The sequence below is a fragment of the Gymnoscopelus braueri genome (genome assembly GCF_963280865.1).
Source record: "Gymnoscopelus braueri genome assembly, chromosome: 6".
Classification (NCBI taxonomy): Eukaryota; Metazoa; Chordata; class Actinopteri; order Myctophiformes; family Myctophidae; genus Gymnoscopelus; species Gymnoscopelus braueri.
In genome coordinates this window covers 14876868-14897889 of record NC_137607.1, presented here as the reverse complement: position 1 = coordinate 14897889, position 21022 = coordinate 14876868, and the positions used below count along the sequence as shown (strand labels likewise).

General features: G+C 40.1%; 1 protein-coding gene across 3 annotated transcripts in view; it reads right to left on the bottom strand.

Annotated features, from left to right (window-relative positions):
- Positions 1-10748: 10748 nt before the first annotated feature.
- The window catches only part of pik3ca (phosphatidylinositol-4,5-bisphosphate 3-kinase, catalytic subunit alpha), a 51258-nt gene continuing 40984 nt past the window's right edge, over positions 10749-21022 (bottom strand). For all 3 annotated transcript variants that reach the window (XM_080431133.1, XM_080431134.1, XM_080431135.1), the window contains 8 exons: positions 20843-20949; positions 15432-15553; positions 15193-15271; positions 14907-15077; positions 13695-13812; positions 12308-12459; positions 11791-11953; positions 10749-11194 (listed from right to left, as the gene is read on the bottom strand). In XM_080431133.1, coding sequence (XP_080287259.1) covers positions 11087-11194; positions 11791-11953; positions 12308-12459; positions 13695-13812; positions 14907-15077; positions 15193-15271; positions 15432-15553; positions 20843-20949 — 1020 coding nt within the window. In that variant the 3' untranslated portion in view covers positions 10749-11086. The remainder of the gene's footprint in view (positions 11195-11790; positions 11954-12307; positions 12460-13694; positions 13813-14906; positions 15078-15192; positions 15272-15431; positions 15554-20842; positions 20950-21022) is intronic.

Below are 21022 nucleotides of genomic sequence, written 5' to 3'. Positions count from 1 at the left end.
TTTTAAAAAACATTGTGAAAAATGTGTGCAAATCTTTGAATATCTATTTTCTAAAGCGAACATTTGTAAAATATTTTGTTCCAGGGACCTCCAGAGGCAAAGATTTGAGTTGCAAATGTTCGCTTTAAAAATACATATATTCAAAGTTCAATTCAAAATTTGCACAAAATGTTAAAAGATTTTTCGAAAATAGCAGGTCTACAAGCTCGTAGATAATAGCATGCTAGTGTAGCATATTCTATTTTAGATAAGATAGTGAGAACTGTACGGATGTGACAATAATTCACAGAAGCTTCACACAAAATTACGATTATGATATTTTAGGTCCTAACATCGTTGGTTACTAAAAACCCAAATAGCAACATTTTCCAGGAAAACAATATTGATCCAACCTTTGACATGCAATAGATAATAATACCCAGACAACAATACTCCTAGAGCCCTGTTTGATTTAAACTGAAATAAACAAATATATGTACATACATTACATTGTTTTGTTTCCTTTAGATATGTTCCTGGCTGGCTAAACTTTTTTATATATACACAGTATGTGTCACAGAAGGCTAGAATGATGTTCCTGCTTCTGAGATCAAGCTAATGATTAATGAAGAGCTGTGGGATGTGATCAAGTCAACATGTGCAGAATTGTTTCATTGTCGTTTTTTTGTTAAACAGTGCTCACTTTGCACAAAATGACCCACAAATAGCTGCACAAAGAGCAAACCATTACAATTATGAGTGAGAAATTCATTGGTCTAATCTCGTCTTTGTCAGTGGTGGAAAAAGTGGAAATACTCCGTTACAAGCAAAAGTCCGGAATTCAAAATTGACTTGAGTAAAAGTACAAAAGTATTGGCATCAAAAAGTACTTAAAGTACCAAAAGTAAAAGTACTCATTATGCAGAATGTCCCATTTCATGTTTTCAAATGTATAAAAATCTTTTGGAAATAGCCGATCTACAAGCTCATGCGACGCATTGTGAGCTTGTAGATCGTCTATTTTCAAAAGATTTTTATACATTTGAAAACATGAAACATCAAATGGCCGAAATGTGCAGAGCTGAAGTGGTTAATGTAGGTTTTGTAATACTAATCAAAATCTACAAAGTAACTATAAAGTTTTCAAAAGAAAAAGTACAATATTTGGATCCGAGATGTAGTGGAGTAGAAGTAGAAGTATTGGAAATACTTAAGTACAGTACTAAGTAAATGTACTTAGTTACTTTCCACCACTGGTCTTTGTTTTCCTCCCACTAACACCCTGGCTAAATCCATGATCTATTTGACACAAAGGAGTTAACAGCTCATTACATTATTGTAAAATGTGTCCTGTCGTTTCAACATTGCGGTAGTAAATAAAATGATTTTCAGACTGTGGGCCGTGTGTTGTCTGAGAGGCATGGGGACACAGGGTCAGCGCAAACACAGCGTGGTGAATGTTTAACTGAGTTTTATTTGTACATCTTCACAAAACACTCAGGTAACTATCAGTAAGTCTGTCAGTGAATCAGGGGTACAAAGCTTTACTTTGTAACAAAAAAGGTGCCAAATGAAACAATGTACATTATGAATGAATGAACAAAACAAAACAGGTTATTGTGGGTTTGGAGTGAGTTCTCCTGCAACTGTTATTACAGGTGAGCAAACTTAAGGCATTCATTAATAAACATTCATACTGTATGGCTGCTTAGCAGACAATGTAAAAAAAATATATAAAGAAAGGTTACAGTAAGAGCAATATGCATTATCTTGATCCAAACTCATGCAGGTTGGCGTAGTGAAATATGCTGCTGGCCCATTGTACATTCATAGTAGTAGATTATGGTTACAGTACTGTATATGACAGAATGGCAACTATGGAAAGATATTAATGATATGTACTGTGGTTCTGCGGCAGTGGCACTGCAGAATAGCAAATCAAATCATTAGAAGACTGTTTAGTCAAACAAAGATGTGTGTTTTGTTTGCTATAGCCTTCTCTTTGCGGATGAAGAGTGGCAAGTTTCAGTAAAATCCTGTTACTTTAGAGCAGTGGTTCTCAACCTGTGGGTCGGGACCCCACATGATTTTGTTTTGGGGGGGGGTCCCCAGATGTCAGTAAAGTGATAATTTAAGGACTTTTAAGACGTTTTACTTACTGCATCAAAAGTAATAAACAAACTATACTATAAAAACTGGTCAAACATTGGCCAAATTGTCAAATAATATAAGAAAGAGGCAAAAAAAAGAAAATAGCTGATTGGCTATTTTCACAATTATGTATCTGTGGAATCAGTGTGGGGGTCCCCCGTTCAAATATGATTATTTTAGGGGTCGCGACCTGAAAAGGCTGAGAACCACAGCTTTACAGTTCACTTTCCACTGTGTGTATCTCGTCTCTATTGTCCTCAATATTCTCTACCAGGGCATATTCCCCTTTATACAAGCTGTACATGGATTACCTCCTGCAATAACATTCACTAGGGACCCGTCTGTTTTTGATGCACTATACTGTAGCCTACAGACTGGAGTCTTCACATACAGGCTGTCAATTACAGCCTATAGCCTGTCAATTAATAATGACAAATATAACCCGTGGCTTTTCCCATCCTGTGATGAGAAGGTTTGTTCATTTGGACATGGTGTTTTATAGTGATGCAAGATATTATCCGTAGCATATCGATTTCGGACGATATTTCATTAAAAACTGATACCAAAATAATTCTGATATTTTTTCACCAATATCTACCAATATTTCACCAATATTTCACCAATATTTACCAATATTTCACCAATATTTACCAATATTTCACCAATATTTCACCAATAATAATGTGACCCTTAATGGCTTTGAAAATGAAAACAAAAAAATTCAACAATGAGCTCAATATAAATATAATACATAATAATGTAATATATCGGTATCGCCCGATTTGACCCTGCATATTATCGGATATCGGCCAAAATTTCAATATCGTGCATCTCCGGTGTTCCATGTCTTGTTTCTTCAGAATATGCTGAGCCTGTCTGACAGTCTTCTGATAGTTTATTGGGACTTGGACAAAAACAATGAACACCAAATGGCAGAGGCCTTCAATTGAGGGAGGAGAAACACCGGCAAGACTTATTGCAGATTTCCCGCGTTTAGATTTTCAATAGAAATTTGATTCATTCAAGTTGATGACACAGGCACCTTTTAAATCTAAGCCTGCACTCCGGAACATGTAACCATGGCACGTTTTTCAATCCCCATAAATGCTAAACATTTGTATGGGGTTCCGTAATTGACCAAAGTCAACGTTTTTGACCAAATCGATTCAAATCAAACTTACACAAATTAGAGCCTTTGACCAACTTCTCATCTTGTAAATTTGGCTTCAATGCCAACTTTGGTCCTTGATTAGCTCAATAAATATTTTTACTGCCGTATACCTCCCTGAAATGTCCTCTGACGTCAACAACATTCACTATTGGCATCTAATACCATGCTCCATCATTCAGTGCTTACATACAGCACTACACACACACACACACACACACACACACACACACACACAGACACACACACACACAACATATTCCCCGTATCATCTTGAAACAGACAACATATAACTGACATTCATGGCATATTTCAAGTAAAACATTTACAACTTAAGTACAGTATGAAAAAAAGACGTTTCCTCTTTTTTCGCTCTCTTACAAATGATGGAAAAAGTTCCGCATCTTTTTTTCCCCATTTTTCTTCTTCTCTGGTAACAAACAGACCAGCGAGTGGAAAAGTTTTACAAAACATTTAGAGACAGAGTCATCATCACACACAGACACATGGGCTCAGACACACACATGTGTGGAGTTCAGTGGGACCTGCCCGCTACGCTACGCTCTGCAACCTGCACAGAAAGACCAACGACAACACACACATACACGCACGCACACGCACGCGCGCACACACACACGCAGCAATTCTCAACCTGTGGGCTGGGGCCCACTGGCGGGCTGCGAAGGTATTGCAAGTGGGCCCCCAAATAATTGGCAAACACTACGCTTCTAATGATAGGATAACAATAGTTTGTAAAAAAGAAAAAAAAAAGGGCGGGAAAGACATTTCAGACATTTCATCTTGAAAAACCTTAAAAAAAATGTTTTCATTGTGATTACAATAAATAGCAACTTACATTATACCATGTTACTTCCATTGATCCAAGTCAGAACTTAACATTTAAATACAAATAAACATGCTCTGAAAATAAAAAGAACGCGGCTCACCCATCAGTCCGCAAACACTTTTGAGATTTTCACGTGGGGCCCTGATCCAGAAAAAGTTGAGAACCACTGACATTATACAGTACATACACACAAAACCTAATTGAACAATCCATGGGTAAGAAGGGTGTTCATGAAATGAATAAGGCTATAATGATGATACAAGAAGGCCTAAAAAAGAGGTAAGAGACTGTGTAAAGGTCCTTGCACACTGGTGCGTCTTTTCGTTGCGTTTTTTTTTACAACAATGAAAAAAATTGAAAAAACAATGAAAAAAAAAAAACGCAACGAAAAGACGCACCAGTGTGCAAGGACCTTTACTGTACTTTTTCTGCTTCAATACATATATACTGGTTATTATGCTGCTTGAGAAAACATGCACGCTAGGCTAGGCTAGGCTAGGCTAGGCTAACACCCATTGTGTCACTTTGGACAAAGAAGGCCTTGAGAACTAGAAACTAAAAGTGCAAAACCCCTATTAATGAACAGGAGCTACCACTTTAACCACTTAAACCCCGGCGTACGCATTGTGGGGAAATCTTTCGCAAGAAAATTGCTCTGAGACGCGGTGTGAGCTTGTATATCTGCTATTTTCAGGAAAGCTTTCCCCACAATAACAGAAAAGACACTAGTATAGAGCCCTGAGGGACTACGCTCAACCATATGGGGTTTTTAAGTGGTTAAAAAGGTCTGTAACTGAAATGACTTATACTGCATAACGTGACCTCAGCGTCGGCTGTTCACAGTACTGTACGTAATAATGGCAAAGTGGATGGGATCACGGTTCTTTAAAAAGAATAACACTGCATTTGACAATAAAAAACTAATTGCACTCTCAGACACATACATAAGGGAGTATAATGCTCCTGAGGACCACGTTCTCAGTTAAGCCGGAGTTCTTGCTGTACTCAATAATACTGCCATAAATAACATCGTTGCTGTCGAGTGGAAACCTCATTATGTCTAAAACTGTTACTTTTCAGGAATGCGACGCATTTTGAGCTTGTAGATCTGCAATCAATTGCTTACCTTTGTGTATTTTTGGGGGGCTTTTTATACCTTTATCATCGATAGGACAGTTAGTAGGCTGACAGGAAATGGAGAGAGAGAGAGAGATGGGGAGTGACAAGGAGCGAAGGCCGTCGCGGGATCGGGACTTGAACCAGCGACGCGCTGTCAGGCTACATCGTAGCCTAGTTGCCCGGTCCGGGCCGTGACACTGTAGTATGACGTGGTAGGGCATTCATTTACGGGGGAGGAAGAAAAAAAAAGTCTGGAGATACGAGGTTTCTGCCCAACGGCAACGACAGGACACCATACAACTGTATGCTATAGTGACAGCAACACTGCTTGGGTGATAACGAACCTGGCTTTGGCTTTTTCAGTACAATCGACAGATGTACTGAGAAATAGCCAGTGTGAGGTTTCACAGTTAGTCATATAGCTATATGAACATTCACATGTCTTGGCTCTATTGACCATGTGGTGGCTCATTTTTGACGAAAGAGCAGAAATGGCCGCCATGCGACTATGGTCAATGTGCAGCACACAAAGTAAAGGCATCTATCCATGCCAACAGTCCCACACATTTACTTCAGGAGAGTATCCTCTATTTGATTTAATCCTTACTCTATACTGTGATTGCTTAAAAGACAAAACATTAGAGTCAATGCTTGATTATTCTGGGGGAAAAATACCGAATGTCAGTTGCTTTTGGGATTAATTTGTTTTGCAAGAATTTAAATAGTTATAGTAGCCCACATGTTTCACATGTAAAAGAAAAAGAAAAAGAAAAGGATAAATAAAACACACACATACTAATGTTTCCAATAGGGATGATTCACCAATTAAACCCCCCTGTTGGCTACAGTTGGTAGAACATGGCACTTAAGGCTGCAACATACTGCAAACGATCAAAAACTTTGTTTTGGCTTCTGAAGGGCTTGTTGAGGCGAAGAAAGTTTGTCGAGGACTAAAGTGCTTTAAACTGCCTCAGAACTAGGCTGAGTTCTGAATGCTAGACCCTCAGTATTCTACCTGGATCTCCACCATTTATTTTATCAATCTCTCTGACATTATTTGTCGAGGAGATTTTGCCACACAGTGGACAAAGTGTGTGCTATCTCTCTTCATGCATTAATTGCCATCTGGTTGTGTTTGTTGTAATGTATTTATGTGACCAGTGGTGTAAAGTAACTAAGTACATTTACTCAAGTACTGTACTTAGGTACAATTTTGAGGTACTTTTACCTTACTAAATATTATACTTTTACTCCACTACAATTATTTGAAAACTTTAGTTACTTTGTAGATATGATGATTACAAAACACGCATTAACCACTTCAGCCCTATATACTTCGGCTATTTGAAAATAGCAGATCTACAAGCTCACAACGCGTCGCTTTGCGACGCGTTGTGAGCTTGTAGATCTGCTATTTTCAAAAGATTTGTACACATATTGAACTCGTGAAATGGGACATTCTGCACATTGAGTACTTTTACTTTTGTTACTTAAGTACATTTTGATGCCAATACTTTTGTACTTTTACTCGAGTACATTTTTAATACCGTAAGTTTACTTGTAACAGAGTATTTCTGCATTGCAGTATTGATACTTTTAACTTAAGTACTTTTTTGAGTACTTTTTCTACCACTGGTAATGACAAAGACGAGACTAGCATTATAGACTGTTTATTTTCTAACCGTGGTGCCAGTTGGGAAGAGCAATGAGGGACGATACAGAAGGCAGGTACGGAGGCTCTATAGAAAAAGTGACGCAATAATACATTACATTTGTAGCTGCACAGTGAGGGATTAGCCGCCGCCGGCAACCTCGCTTCAAGACACGGTACGTTACTGACAGACTGCGGAAATACAATTATAAACCACGAGCACATTGCGCGTCTGAGAAATCACACACGATGCTCTGTCAGAACTTTGTTCGGCTAGTTAGAAAGTCTTGTGGTGCAAGAACTTACCAAACAACGTTCTTCTGACAGGCACTGCCAAAGTTCTGAATGAATTCTTACCGCCTAACCCAGCCAAACAAAGTTTGTACGTCGGTTCGGAGTATGCTGCAGCCTTTGGACTGATATGGTCAGGGGTTTCTATTTTAGCTCCTATGTACAGTAGTTTGATGGCAACAAATGTGTCTACCAGGCTTTCAGGCTCAGTGTGAAATGCTTTGGATAAAACACGTTATATTCATAATTATGTAACAATGCACTTCATGTATCGCCATTTAAAAAGTCATTCTGCCCAATAACAACATGAACTGAATATGGACAGAAATACAGTACTGTAATTAACCCTGAAGCGACACACTGAAGAATGTTTTAGTTTCACATGGTGATGTGCTGCTGCTAGTCGCCCTGCTGGTTTGCAAGGCAACGCATGCGACAATCCAAAAACTAAATACGGTTGGAGTGTCGTGCACGGCGCTGCTGCCTCTGGGATGTTTCACTTCGCAGCATGCACTGCCAGCGTTACATGCTAACGGATTAACCTGGCAGAAGCTCAGCAGCAGTTTGCTGCTCTCCAGTGGTGGAAAGTAACTTAAGTACATTTACTTAAGTACTGTACTGTACTTAGAGTTTTGAGGTATTTGTACTTTACTTGAGTATTTCCAATTTCCAATTATTTTACTTCTACTCCACTACATCTCGGATCCAAATATTGTACTTTTACTCTAAAACTTTAGTTACTAGTTACTTTGTAGATTTGAATTATTATTACAAAACATCCATTAACCACTTCAGCTCTATGCATTTCGGCCATTTGAAAATAGCCGATCTACAAGCTCACAATGCGTCGCATCGCGACACATTGTGAGCTTGTAGATCTGCTATTTTCAAAAGATTTTTATACATTTGAGAACTTGAAATGGGACAATCTGCATAATGAGCACTTTTGGTACTTTAAGTACATTATGATGCCAATACTTTTGTAATTTTACTCAAGTACATTTTGAATTCCGAACTTTTACTTGTGACAGAGTATTTCTATATTGCAGTATTGAAACTTTTACTTGAGTAAAAACTTTGAGTACCTTTTCCACCACTGCTGTTCTCCGCCATTTAGTTTGGGAAAAAATATCCGTAAGTGTCACCATAGCCATGCATGTCATGGTTTACACGCTGCAACTTGTAATTAGTGAAGCAAAGTTGATAGATCTACGTATTGTGGAGTATTGTTGTAGAGTCCTATGGAGTGTTGCGATGAATTTGCAGTGTGTAAATGGAGGGTTGCGTTGTTTTACCAAGGCATTTCATTGACAGGAAGACGTGACGTTCCTCTGGCCCTCAGCATGCTGACAGACAGAGGTTAGAACACAGGTCCCATTACTCATGAAACATCTAAAAATGAGTACGTTCACTCGTGTCATTGTGCAGGTCCAAAAGTTAATCGAGGGAAATTAAATGACAGAGGTAGTGATCTTAGACCAGCCACCAGTCCACTTGAACTGAAGGGTGACTACAGTAAAATCCTTAGTGTTCATTTAAGCCACTTAAACAATATACTTTGTTGACTGGGGTCCCTCAGGGATCCATACTTGGCCCCCTGATTCTTTGCCTCTACACCAAATCTCTTTTTTCCAAAAATAGGCAATCTACAAGCTCACAAGGTGCTGCGTTGCACTGTGAGCTTACAGATCTGCTCCCCCCCCCGCTTAATGTCCTCCTATTTTAACCGAATGTTCGCCTACTATGACATGCTCAGAATGGGGAAGCTAGGGTTAAAGTGGTTAACCCTCACTGTCCCTCAGGATTTTACTGTGCATAGTCAAGAGGCCAACTGCTATCAGCCCAATACTCCTATTATATGAACACAAAAAAAACGAATGAAATGAAAGAGTAAGGTTGTACTGATGGTAGGCAGAAGAAGAAGAGGAGGTGAGTTACGGTCTTGTCCTGGTACAAACTCAACGAAAATAGATAAATAAATACACTTCTTTTAAAGAAAAGAAAATTATAAAAATCATAATAAATCTGCATTTCTAAGTGCTGTTTTTTTGGGGTTCATCACCCAAGAGTTCATACAAGAGCTTAAAACTGCACCACCAACATGTCCCTGCGGGGGGCAGTGCTGACAGAGGCAGAGGAGGAGAAACATGCCAGAGACACTGACGTGGTTTTCAGTTTCTCCAGAAATGGTTGGGAGTTAACAAGGGAGATGGCGCCGGGGTGGAGCCGAGACCAGGTCAGCTTTGAGGGCATCTTCGACGTGAAAAAGGAGGAAAACTGAAACTGTACACAGAAGTCCTCCTCGATCATGCATCTTGAATGTTATACAGGTACAGTATATACTATATTAACCCATTGATACCTGGAACGCATCTGTGTATCTTTAGATGTCTTTGGCTATTCAAAAATAGCAGATATACAAGCTCATAGCGCGGCACCGAGTGCCGCGCTACGAGCTTGTAGATCTGCTATTTTTGAAAAATCGTGATTATTTTTTTGTTGATTTTTTTCCAAAAAACTGTTAGGATTTAGATTGTTTTAAAGAATCGCCTCAGGTCTTAATGGGTTAAAAAAAAAAAATCTGTATTTTGTGGAACTAGTTCAGATCTTCCCTTGCGATCAATTCATCTGAGGGCTGAGCCGAGATGAGCACAAATTCTGAATAAATTATCCATGCGCTTCCTCTCTTGGAGTGGAGCCACAGTGCAGTGATAGTGCAGCAAAGAAGTGCAGCAAAGTGTGCAGTGAAAAGACTCTTACTAAATGGCCACACGACGACGTGTAGCCCGCCAGGCAGGTTGGTCTTTCTTTTTACACTCTGCATCAGTTCAGTTTGTCTGTCTTACTTTCTCCCCCAGTTAGCAGCAAAGTGGTGGGCTTAAAATATCATGTTTTAACCCATTAATACCTGGGACGCATCTGTGTCACTTTTAGATTTCTTTAGGCTATTCAAAAATAGCAGATATACAAGCTCATAGCGCGGCACCGAGTGCCGCGCTACGAGCTTGTAGATCTGCTATTTTTGAAAAATATTGAAAAAAATATTTTTTTAGATTTTTTTCAAAAAACGTAGGATTTAGAAAACATTTTTAAGAATCGCCTCAGGTCTTAATGGGTTAAATATCTCAGTCTTAACCATTATTTTGAATGGTTAAAAAGAGACGGGGCTCGTGATGCACACGACAAGCCGACGATGATATGTTGAACACTCGTCGCAGGCCGAGGGCAACGGGACGCAGCAGGACTACAACAGGAAACGGAGACTCCATGAACATGTCCGCCTGGGGTCCGGATCAAGCGAAAAAGAATGCGTTTCAGAACGGACGCCGTACAAACACAAAGTTAATAACGGCGGGAATTGCACGGAAATTATCGTCTTTGTTCTAAACCAGTGGTTCTCAAAGTGGGGTCCGGGCGGGGACCCTCCGGGGTTCCTTGAGGAAGTTCCAAATGGACCCGCAGCACACGGGTCAGTGACTCTGAGAGTGTACAAATAGAACCAAATGCATTTTTGGTTCCATTTGTACACTCTCAGAGTTATGGTCAACGTTTGAGAACCACTGTTCTAAATCAATACAGCTGCTGTGTTTTTAAAAAATAAAGTCAGAATCTTGTCAAGGAGAAACTTGCTGGGTTGCCAGGTCCTGGGATTAGCAGAAGAGGAAAACTGAAGAATCCATGGAGAGGATTTATGCTCAGTGGTTGGTAGTAGTCAAGACTCGACGGTGGAATCGGTGTGTGTATGTGTGTGAGTTCCTGCAACCGAGTTGACCACCGTAAAAATTCTTAGTATACAAAATGGAAAACTTACCATTTTTGTACACACTTCTGAGTTAAATGAACGGTAAGATGTTTTGTTTTACTGCGTATATGGAGTATGTTAGTTCAGTGCGTGTTGCCTGATGGTGTGGAATATCCAGTCCATCTTGGTCGTCCATCCTCCATGGTGAGCATCGTTCATCTGCTTCATAAAATAGTCCAGCGCTTCCTGCATGAACACGACAAGGACAGGGAAGAAACAGAACAGAGTTAGGTCTCGCGTAGCCAGAAAGCTATTCCACAATCTCCGAATGCTATATAGATTCTGGAACTACACCTCCCGAAATCCGAGGCAGGAAGCTGCCATCTGTTTCATCATCATTTTATCATTTTAAAGTATCTTTACTTTGGAATTCCCATTTCTGCTAGTAAGCTGCAAGCTACGTATATGTGACTGGGTACAATGCTTTGTGTCGCAAGTTAGTAATGTAATGTTATGTAAGTAGAGAATGCAAGCTTTCAAATAATGTGTTGCTTATTGAAATCCTACTATATAATTGGAGTAACCTCTGTCTGTCTTGGTGGGTCGTCGACCGGGTATGGGCTAGTATATAATAATTATAATTACAAATAATATTTGAAGAAGTTATGGTCATTTGAATCTTGTCTAACCAGAATGTTCAAAGCACTGAAAACAGCTTTCAAATATTTCATGGTTAATGGGCGTCAACAATGGGTAATTTATTCAACCCCTAACCACACCTCTAGTAACTTCTTCCATCACTGTGTGCACAACTAAAAGAGCAGAGTAAAAGCGTTGAGCACCTGCTCTGTCTTCTCCAGGGCCAGAGTTTTCCTAATGTAGGCGATGTCATCAAATGACTGCAGCTCTGGCATCCCGGAGCCCAGCATCATGGAGAACAGGTTAATGAACAGGTTAGCATGCTGCCGAATGGCCAGATAGGCTTTATAACACATCTCCTGGAACCTAGAGAGAGAGACAGAGAGAGAGAGAGAGAGAGGGAGAGAGACAGAGAGAGAGAGAGAGACAGAGACAGAGGAGGGGGATGGAAGAATATGAGGGGATGATATGGGAGAATGAAGGAATATGACAATGTGAGAGAAACAAGTTTGTTGACAAGATCAGTGTCTTCAGATCCAACCTGACCGGAACCTTCTCCCTGAGAAGACCGTCAGCGTGTGTGTGTGTGTGTGTGTGTGTGTGTGTGTGTGTGTGTGTGTGTGTGTGTGTGTGTGTGTGTGTGTGTGTGTGTGTGTGTGTGTGTGTGTGTGTGTGTGTGTGTGTATGCATGTATGTATATATATAGAAGATGTACCGTACCTCTCAAACTCTCTGGTCTTGGTGCATTCTTGGGTTCCCTTGCTGATGACAATGAGGAAGTCTTGTGTTAATACAAAGGGAACTCTCTCTCTCTTGTAGCCAAACTTCTTCTTCTTGTGGTCCAGAAAATGACCAAAGTCTATATGGAACAACTGGAGAGGAGAGGAGAAGAATGAAGAGGGCAGGAGAAGCCATACTCAGCACCAAAAAAAAGACAATTCTCATTTTAATCTATGGTGCAAATGACCTACTGCTCATAGAATAATGACAAGAATGCAGAGCATTATTCCAAAGACTGCAACATTAATGGATAACTTAACTTACTTAACGTAATGTGCCTCTTTATACCATTATTAAGTACTTGGTCCTGCAGGGAATTCAGGTTCAAAAGTTAGCTGTTAGATGGAATGACAGGGTGCTAATTTTGCTAGAACGCTACTAAATAACATTCACAGTATATCTCTCCACAGGGGAGTTACATCAAATTAGTTCCGATTTCATTACATAGTTCTGTCATCACACACACTTTCAGTAAACTGAAAAAAATATATATATATCTGCCGCGCCACAGACCGCAGGGGTGTCTAACACGGTGGTGTAAAGTAACTAAGTACATTTACTCAAGTACTGTACTTAAATACAATTTTGAGGTATTTTTACTATATTATGATAATAATACTATATTAGTATTTCCAATTTTCAGTACTTTTACTTCTACTCCACTACATCTCAGAGGCAAATATTGTACTTTTACGCCACTACAATTATTTGAAAGCTTTAGTTACTAGTTACTTTGTAGATTTTGGTTATTATTACAAAACATACATTAACCACTTCAGTCCTATATACATTTCGGCCATTTGAAAATAGCCGATCTACACGCTCACGATGCGCCGCGATGCGACGCATTGTGAGCTTGTAAATCTGCTATTTTCAAAATGTTTATACATTTCATACATTTGAAAACGTGTGAAACAGGACATTCGGCATAATGAGTGCTTTCTACTTTTGGTACTTTAAGTACATTTTCATACCAATACTTTTGTACTTTTACTCAAGTAAATTTTGAATTCCGGACTTTTACTTGTAACAGAGTATTTCTATAATGCAGTATTGGTACTTTTACTCAAGTAAAAAAATTGAGTACTTTTTCCACCACTGCACGCAAGCAAACAACTATCTCTTGAACCTGCATTCTATCGCGGTTCCAAACACTACAGGCATACAAGAGGCAAAATTACATATATATCTAATATCGCCAAACTTACCTTTAACAAAGTAATGGAAACCAAACGGGAGAAACACTGAATAATATCCTAGACTAGATGAATTTCAACTGAAATGCTTTAACATCAGAGACGTTGTTTTGTAAAGTAGAGAGACAAACCTGTCCATCATCCTTGACCATGATGTTACTGTTGTGTCTGTCTCCTATGCCCAAGATAAATGTAGCTACACAGTAGCCAGCGCATGACCTTGTAAACAGATCAACAGCCATGTCATACCTGTACAAACACACATGGACACGCTCTCATACTGGCATATACAGTAGTAACACATGGACTTCAGAGAAGCAGACAGACAGCTTCTAAAACATGTAAACGCATTAACCCATTCAATCCGGGATCTGTGGCATTAAAAGTGTCATTTTAGATTTCTTTGGGCTATTCAAAAATAGCAGATCTACAAGCTCACAGCGCGGCACCGAGTGCCGCGCTGTGAACTTGTAGATCTGCTATTTTTGAAAAGTCTTGACATTTTGTGCAAATCTTTGAACATATATATTTTTTTAAGCAAGCATTTGTAACTCAAATCTTTGCTTCTGGGGGTCCCTGGAGCAAAACATTTTGAGATGGGGGGTCCGTGGCCAAATACATATCTAAAAAATATTTTCTAAATCCTAACAGTATGTTGCTATATGCAGTGGTGCTCCAACTTTTCCATGTCAAGGACCACCCAAAATGATATGTATTTGGTTGCGGACCCCCATCTCAAAATATTTTGTTCCACGTTTTTTTTTATAAATAGCTCATAGCGCTGCACTGAGCTTGTATATCTGCTATTTTTGAATAGCCAAAGAAATCTTAAAATGACACAGATGCGTTCCCGGTCTTAATGCATTGATGGCAAAGTTGACAACAGGTAAAACGTTCAGTTTTGGTAATATTCCAGGAGATAACCCTGATGATGAGATATGCTGGTGATTTGTAATGAGTTCTTATATTTACAAATCAACTTAGGGCTTGGGCAATTAACACATTTTTAAAAAATGTATTTTTATCCATTTATTTTTATTATCAACTAAATGGATTAGTCTGCACTTAACCCTGATTTATACTTTGTTGTACATTGTGGCATAACAAAATAGTGAAAGTAGCCGATCAACAAGCCTGCAACCTGTTGTGAGCTTGTAGATTTAGTTTTTTTAATAATGGTTAATTAACCAGAATCGAGGCACAGGTTTGAAATGATCGTGCTATTGATTTTAAGTCACATCGCCCAGCCCTAGTTGAACTTAATACCTAATAAAGCAGAGACAGAGCTGTTTAAAAAATAAAATAAAATAACAGAGAACAAACAATGAGAACACCAAACTCACATCTCTCCTTTGTTCTTGTCTTTGAGCCACTGGTGCAGGGTGTTGGAGTTGAACTGCAGCGCCCCCTTGAGGCCACCTTTGCACTGGATCTGCATGATGGTGTGGGAGCTCCGGACCACCTCGATGAGACCCACACAGTCTCCTAACGACAGGCAGCCGTACGGCAGCATCCTGCGTGGACACGTGTTATTAACCCATTAAAACCGGGAACGCATCTGTGTCGTTTTAGATTTCTTTGGGCTATTAAAAAAATAGCAGATCTACAAGCTCTGCGTGTAATATTTACCGTAGGTCAAGTCCTGCGTTCTGCCAAATGTTCTCCATGATTCTGATGATCTGCAGAGTCAGCATATCCTGACGCAGGTCTACCACACACACACACACACACACACACACACAAATTGCGTGAGCGGCAGCTTATTGTATGTGTGAGAGGGGTAGGTTGTGTGTGTGTGTGTGTGTGTGTGTGTGTGTGTGTGTGTGTGTGTGTGTGTGTGTGTGTGTGTGTGTGTGTGTGTGTATTACCATCTCCGTTCTTGAAGATGATCTCGTTGTTCTGAAACAGCAGCTCGGACATGATGTCTGGGTTCTCCCAGTTCAGCCACAGGGGCCGCTTGGCTGACGACATGATCCTACATTCATCTAACCTACACCCGCACACACACACAAACACACACACACAGTATACAAAAACATGACGTGTTACACACATGAACGAAACTGCCACTGCTGTGAAAAAAGGGTTTTTTTTTTTTCGTCCCCCAGCTCAATGATATGACTGGGTCATTCAACGTCAAGGGACTTGCTAACTCCTTACTGACAGCAACACTACACGTTTAAGGCAGTGGTGCTAGCAGAATCTGTCTTGAGAGATTATATGACTGCAACAGAAGCAGCCGTGTTAAATATAATGGTCAGTAGACCAGAGTGGTTTCATATAGAGAGTAATGTATTATTATGTAGACAGGACAGTGGCTCTTATAGTTGAAATGAAATCCCATGCTGTGCAGCCAGCTAAGATTAAGCCCAATGTAAATAGAAAACATTATAGAAGACATGCAAGGCCACAGTATGCCTATGCATAACCCATTCAATCGGCGAACGCATCTGTGTCATTTTAGATTTTTTGCTATAACCATTATTTTTATACTTATACTACTTTATACTAAAAAATAGCAGAGCTACAAGCTTGTAGTTCTGCTATTTTTAACATTTTTAACTCAAATCTTTGGTTCTGGGGATTTTACAAATGTCTTCTAAATCCTAACAGTTTTTTTAACTTATGTTGCTATAATATCAGTTCTCAAACTCTTTTCATGTCAAGCACCGCCCAAAATTACATGTATTTGTCCACGGACCCCAGCATCTCAAAATATTTTGTTCCAAGAAATCTAAAACAACCCAGATTCCCGGATTGAGTAGGTTAAATGATCACAGAGACATACTGGCCGACAGTGTGTTTGGTCGATTCGTCCCAACAGCTCCCAAAATAACTGTATAAATTGTAGTTTATTTATTCAGCCGCCCTCACACTCACTGAACACTTCAGACAGTAGTTGGTGACAGGACAGCTCATATGTGGGACAGGACAGGACAGGACCGGTCTGGTCTGGGGGATTTACGACTATGGCACAAATGCATCCAAATACCCTTCCTGACTCCCTCGCTGAACAACTGACAGGGATAGCTTTACCAACAGTGACAGAAGCCTGGATTAAAGTCTCAGTCGCCACGACGATGTGAGATCAGTGTGGATCCGCCAAAAAGAAAAAAAGAAAAGGCGGGGGAGTGGACAGTTGTTTACAGAGATCGCTGCGGCATGTACGAGATGGCCTACAGTTTATATCAGTCATCAAACGCGGGCCTGATGGCTAGTAGGCAGTGGTGAAAAAAGTACTTGTTTTACTTAAGTAAAAGTTTCAATACTGCAATGTAGAAATACTCTGCCGGAATTCAAAATGTACGTGAGTAAAAGTATGGGTATCAAAATATAGTACAAAGTACAAAAGTAAAAGTAGTCATTATGCAGAATGTCCCATTTCACAAAATGTATAAAAATCTTTTGAAAATAGCAGATTTACAAGCTCACAATGCGTCGCGATTGTGAGCATTGTGAGCTTGTAGATCGGCTATTTTCAAATGGCCGAAATGTATATAGGGCTGAAGTGGTTAACACTACCACCGCCAGTCCCGTAGCCTACGGGCCGATAAATCCAACCGCAAAGCGCCGATCCCGTAGCGTACGGGCTGTGGTGCTTTTTCCTTTTTTTCCGAAAAAAAAAAACTTTTTTCAATTTTCTATACGGCACATTTCATTGTAACACCGCCGGAAACAGAATTATTCGGGATCCGGTTATGCCGATCCCGTCGGCCCTCGTTCTAATGACGAAACTGAAACCCCATTTTCTCCTTGTAGTTTTTTCTCCTCGGTGATCACTGTTTAACATAAACCGTTCTAACTACAACATGGCGGCTCCGTTTGACACGTGGTTTTCACTGGTAGACGCAGGGAGATCTCCGCGATGTATACAAACAGTGCACAGCTCAATCTTAAGGATTTTAACGAGGTCTATGGCGACGTGAAAAAAACAAAAAACAACAATAAAACGTTGGCACTGGTGAGTACATTATGAGATTAACCTCTGGCGGTCAATGTGTTAATGTATGTTTTATAATAATAATCAAAATCTACAAAGTAACTAGTAACTAAAGTTTTCAAATAATTGCAGTGAGTAAAAGTACATATTTGCCTCCGAGATGTAGTGGAGTAGAAGTAAAAGTACTTAAAATTTTAAATACTCCAGTAAAGTAGAAATACCTCAAAATGTTTTTTGCTTGAGTAAATGTACTTAGTTACTTTACATCACTGCTAGTAGGAATGGGACAATAATCGGTATAATCGTTTATCGTGATAAAAAAAAAACGCTCACAATAATCATATCGTAGAGATTTAGATTTATCGTGAAATTGTCCATCATACACTGGAACTGAGTTGGCTCTGCACTTTGACTGTCTTTTTCTGTCTACACACTAAATGTCTTTGCCAAACATAGCAGAGTGGCGTTACGATGCTCAGTTCGTTTTTGTTCTCCCAATTGTGGTAGTGAATAAACCCCATCCAAGCATATTTAGACTAGACTCTAGAGCATTATATAAAACACACAGCAAGCAGCTGTTTGAGCCAATACCAGTCAACACACCAATAGTATCAGTGAGAGGTTTAAATTCCATTATTCAATGTTTTCCCCCAATATCATTTGTTTTGTTTTGTTTTGATCACCTCAGCTCACCTCGTGCCCCCCCTTGCAGTACCGTTGCACCACACTAGGGGGCACAGCCCACACTTTGTGAAACACTGCACTACAGTAATAACTAGAAAAAGTGCTCCTCGGAGCACAGGTCTCCGCCAGGTCAGGTAGGTTATTGTGGCCTCCTGGTGGCGCTATAATAGGCCAATGTGAAAAGGGTGCCATTTCTTCCTAGGCCTTGCACAGCAATCGGACACTGCATTCATGATTTGAGGCATTTTGTTCTAAAAATGTGTTTTGCTAAATTTGACCTAATGGTGGCGCTATAACAGGCCAATGTTAAAAGGGTGGCATTTGTTCCTCAACGTAGTGCAAATGTGTGTTCAAAGTTTCACCGCAATCGGACGGTGTGTTCATGATTTGCGGAATTTTGTTCAAAACGGGCCACTCCTGTAAACATTACATGTCAATCTTAGCCAATCAGGATGGAATATGAAAAATCAAACAGATCCGTCTTGATCACATGGCTATAGAGATCATGTGTACCGATTTGCGTGAAATTTTGATCAAATCTGAAGGCTTAATATCACAAAATGTGTTTTACATAAGTCTGCCTCCTGGTGGCGCTATAAAAGGCAAATGTGAAAAATGCAGGGCAAAGGTTTTTCCTTGGCCTCTAGACAGTGTGCATACAAAGTTTTACACTGATCGGTGCAGTTATAGGTAAAAGCACGAATTGGCCTGTTACAGCGCCACCATGAGGCTGATTTGAACATTTTCAAATGGCATTCCTTCCTCAGCCTAATGGGAATGTGTGTGCAAAATTTCACGGAAATTGCATGCTGTGTTCATGATGTGAGGCATTTTGTTCGAAACGGAGTACTCCTGCAAAATTTGAAAGCCATTTTTTGCCAATCAGGATGGAATATGAAAAATCTGAAATGAGCCGTTTCTTTAAATGACTATAGAGATACCGTGTACCGATTTGCCGGATTTTGGGCCAAAATCTGTAGGAGTACTGTCCAAAAATGTGTTTTGCACAAATCGGCCTCCTGGTGGCGCTATAAAAGGCCCATGTGAAAAATTTGGAGCAGAGGTTCTGCTCTGGCATCCAGGGACTGTGTATGCACAGTTTCGCTGCGATCAAGCCAACGGTGGCAGAGATTAGCTGTACACAAAATGACAGAATGACGGACGGACGGACGGACGGACGGACACACGGACGGACGGACAGGGGCGAAAACATACTCTCGCCATGCCTTTCGGCCTGGCGGAGACAATAACAGATTTTAAGTTGTAATTGGTCAAAATAGCAATAGAACACATCTTCCATAAAACCCTAATGCTGTCGGATGTCTCATAAAAGTGAAGTTTCGATTTCTACGACTGGTTAAACAGCAGGAACATAAGTTTTAGAACGATAATAGCGAACGGTAATTTAACATATATTGTGTTAATTGTTTTCCAAACAGAGTGCTAGTGTGGGGAGCTCTTTTCGGGCTGTTTCACAAAAGACAGATTAGGACCTGGCCTGACAAAAAAACATGTTGTATCCCCCACATAAGGCAGACATAACCTGACCATTGTGGGTTTGATTCCCGTCTCAGCACTAGTGTTTCATGTCATACAGTACCTGGTCACTGTTGTCGAGGAGATTTCAAATAAGTCATGTTATTCATTTCAACCTTTTTCATGCCAAGGACCCCTAAATTGATATACATTTGGCCGCGGACCCCCACCTGAAAATGTTTTGTGCCAGGGCCCCACAGGAGAGAAGTTTTGTGTTAAAACTTTCAAGATTTTTCAAAAATGTTCAAAAATAGCAGATGTACAAGCTCGCAGCACGGCACGAAGTGACGCGCTGTGAGCTTGTGTATCTGCTATTTTTTAATAGCCAACGTATACAATATGGATAAAGGGGTGAAAATGTATCAACACAACTTTTGCTGGGGACCCCCTGGAACCCCCTCAAGGACCACTGGTGGTCCCCGGACCACTGGTTGAAGAACCACTGATTTAAGAGAACTCATAGTTTTAAATGAGGAGGAGGACTTCTGAGATGTGAACATTTAATGTGACCTCTCCTGACCGCTGCCTCCTGCAAACAGCTGAGGATGTTTAGTGAGACTCCCTCTGATCTCCTGTTCTCGTGTGCCATGTGTTGTCAAATACAGGAGGGTGTTAAGACCCATTAAGACCGGGAACGCATCTGTGTCATTTTTTAGATTTCTTTGGGCTATTCAAAAATAGCAGATATACAAACTCATAGCGCGGCACCGAGTGCCCCGCTATGAACTTGTAGATCTGCTATTTTGAAAAAATCGTGAAAATGTGTGCAAATCTTTGACTAGAAATAGTTTTAAAGCGAACATTTTGATCACAAATCTTTGCTTCTGGGGTGGTCCCTGGAACAAATATTTTGAGAAGGGGGGTCCGCATTGTGAGCTTGTAGATCAACAACACATTCGTTCAACTTGTACTTTTTGAAAAATCTCAGAAAATAAAAAAAGATAAAAAAATGTAATAATGTTTTTTATTTTATTTTTCGCTGCCAGATGTGGGTCTGCGGGCAAATCCATATACAGTACATTTGGGGGGTCCTTGACAAGAAAATGTCTCGAGAACCACTCGAGACATTTTCTCGAGATGAAAAAAGAAAAGAAAAGAAAAGGCAACAGTCCTACAAACCGTAGGTTTCCTAGTTGGTGAGCCGGGTTGAGGGGAGACGTGAAGCTCTGCAGAGCGTCCATGTAGTCTGGTCTCTTCATCTGGTCCACTAGAAACCTCATCTGGACCTTCACAACACACACACACACCCACACACACACACACACGCATTTATACATATACATATGCACAAAGAACCAG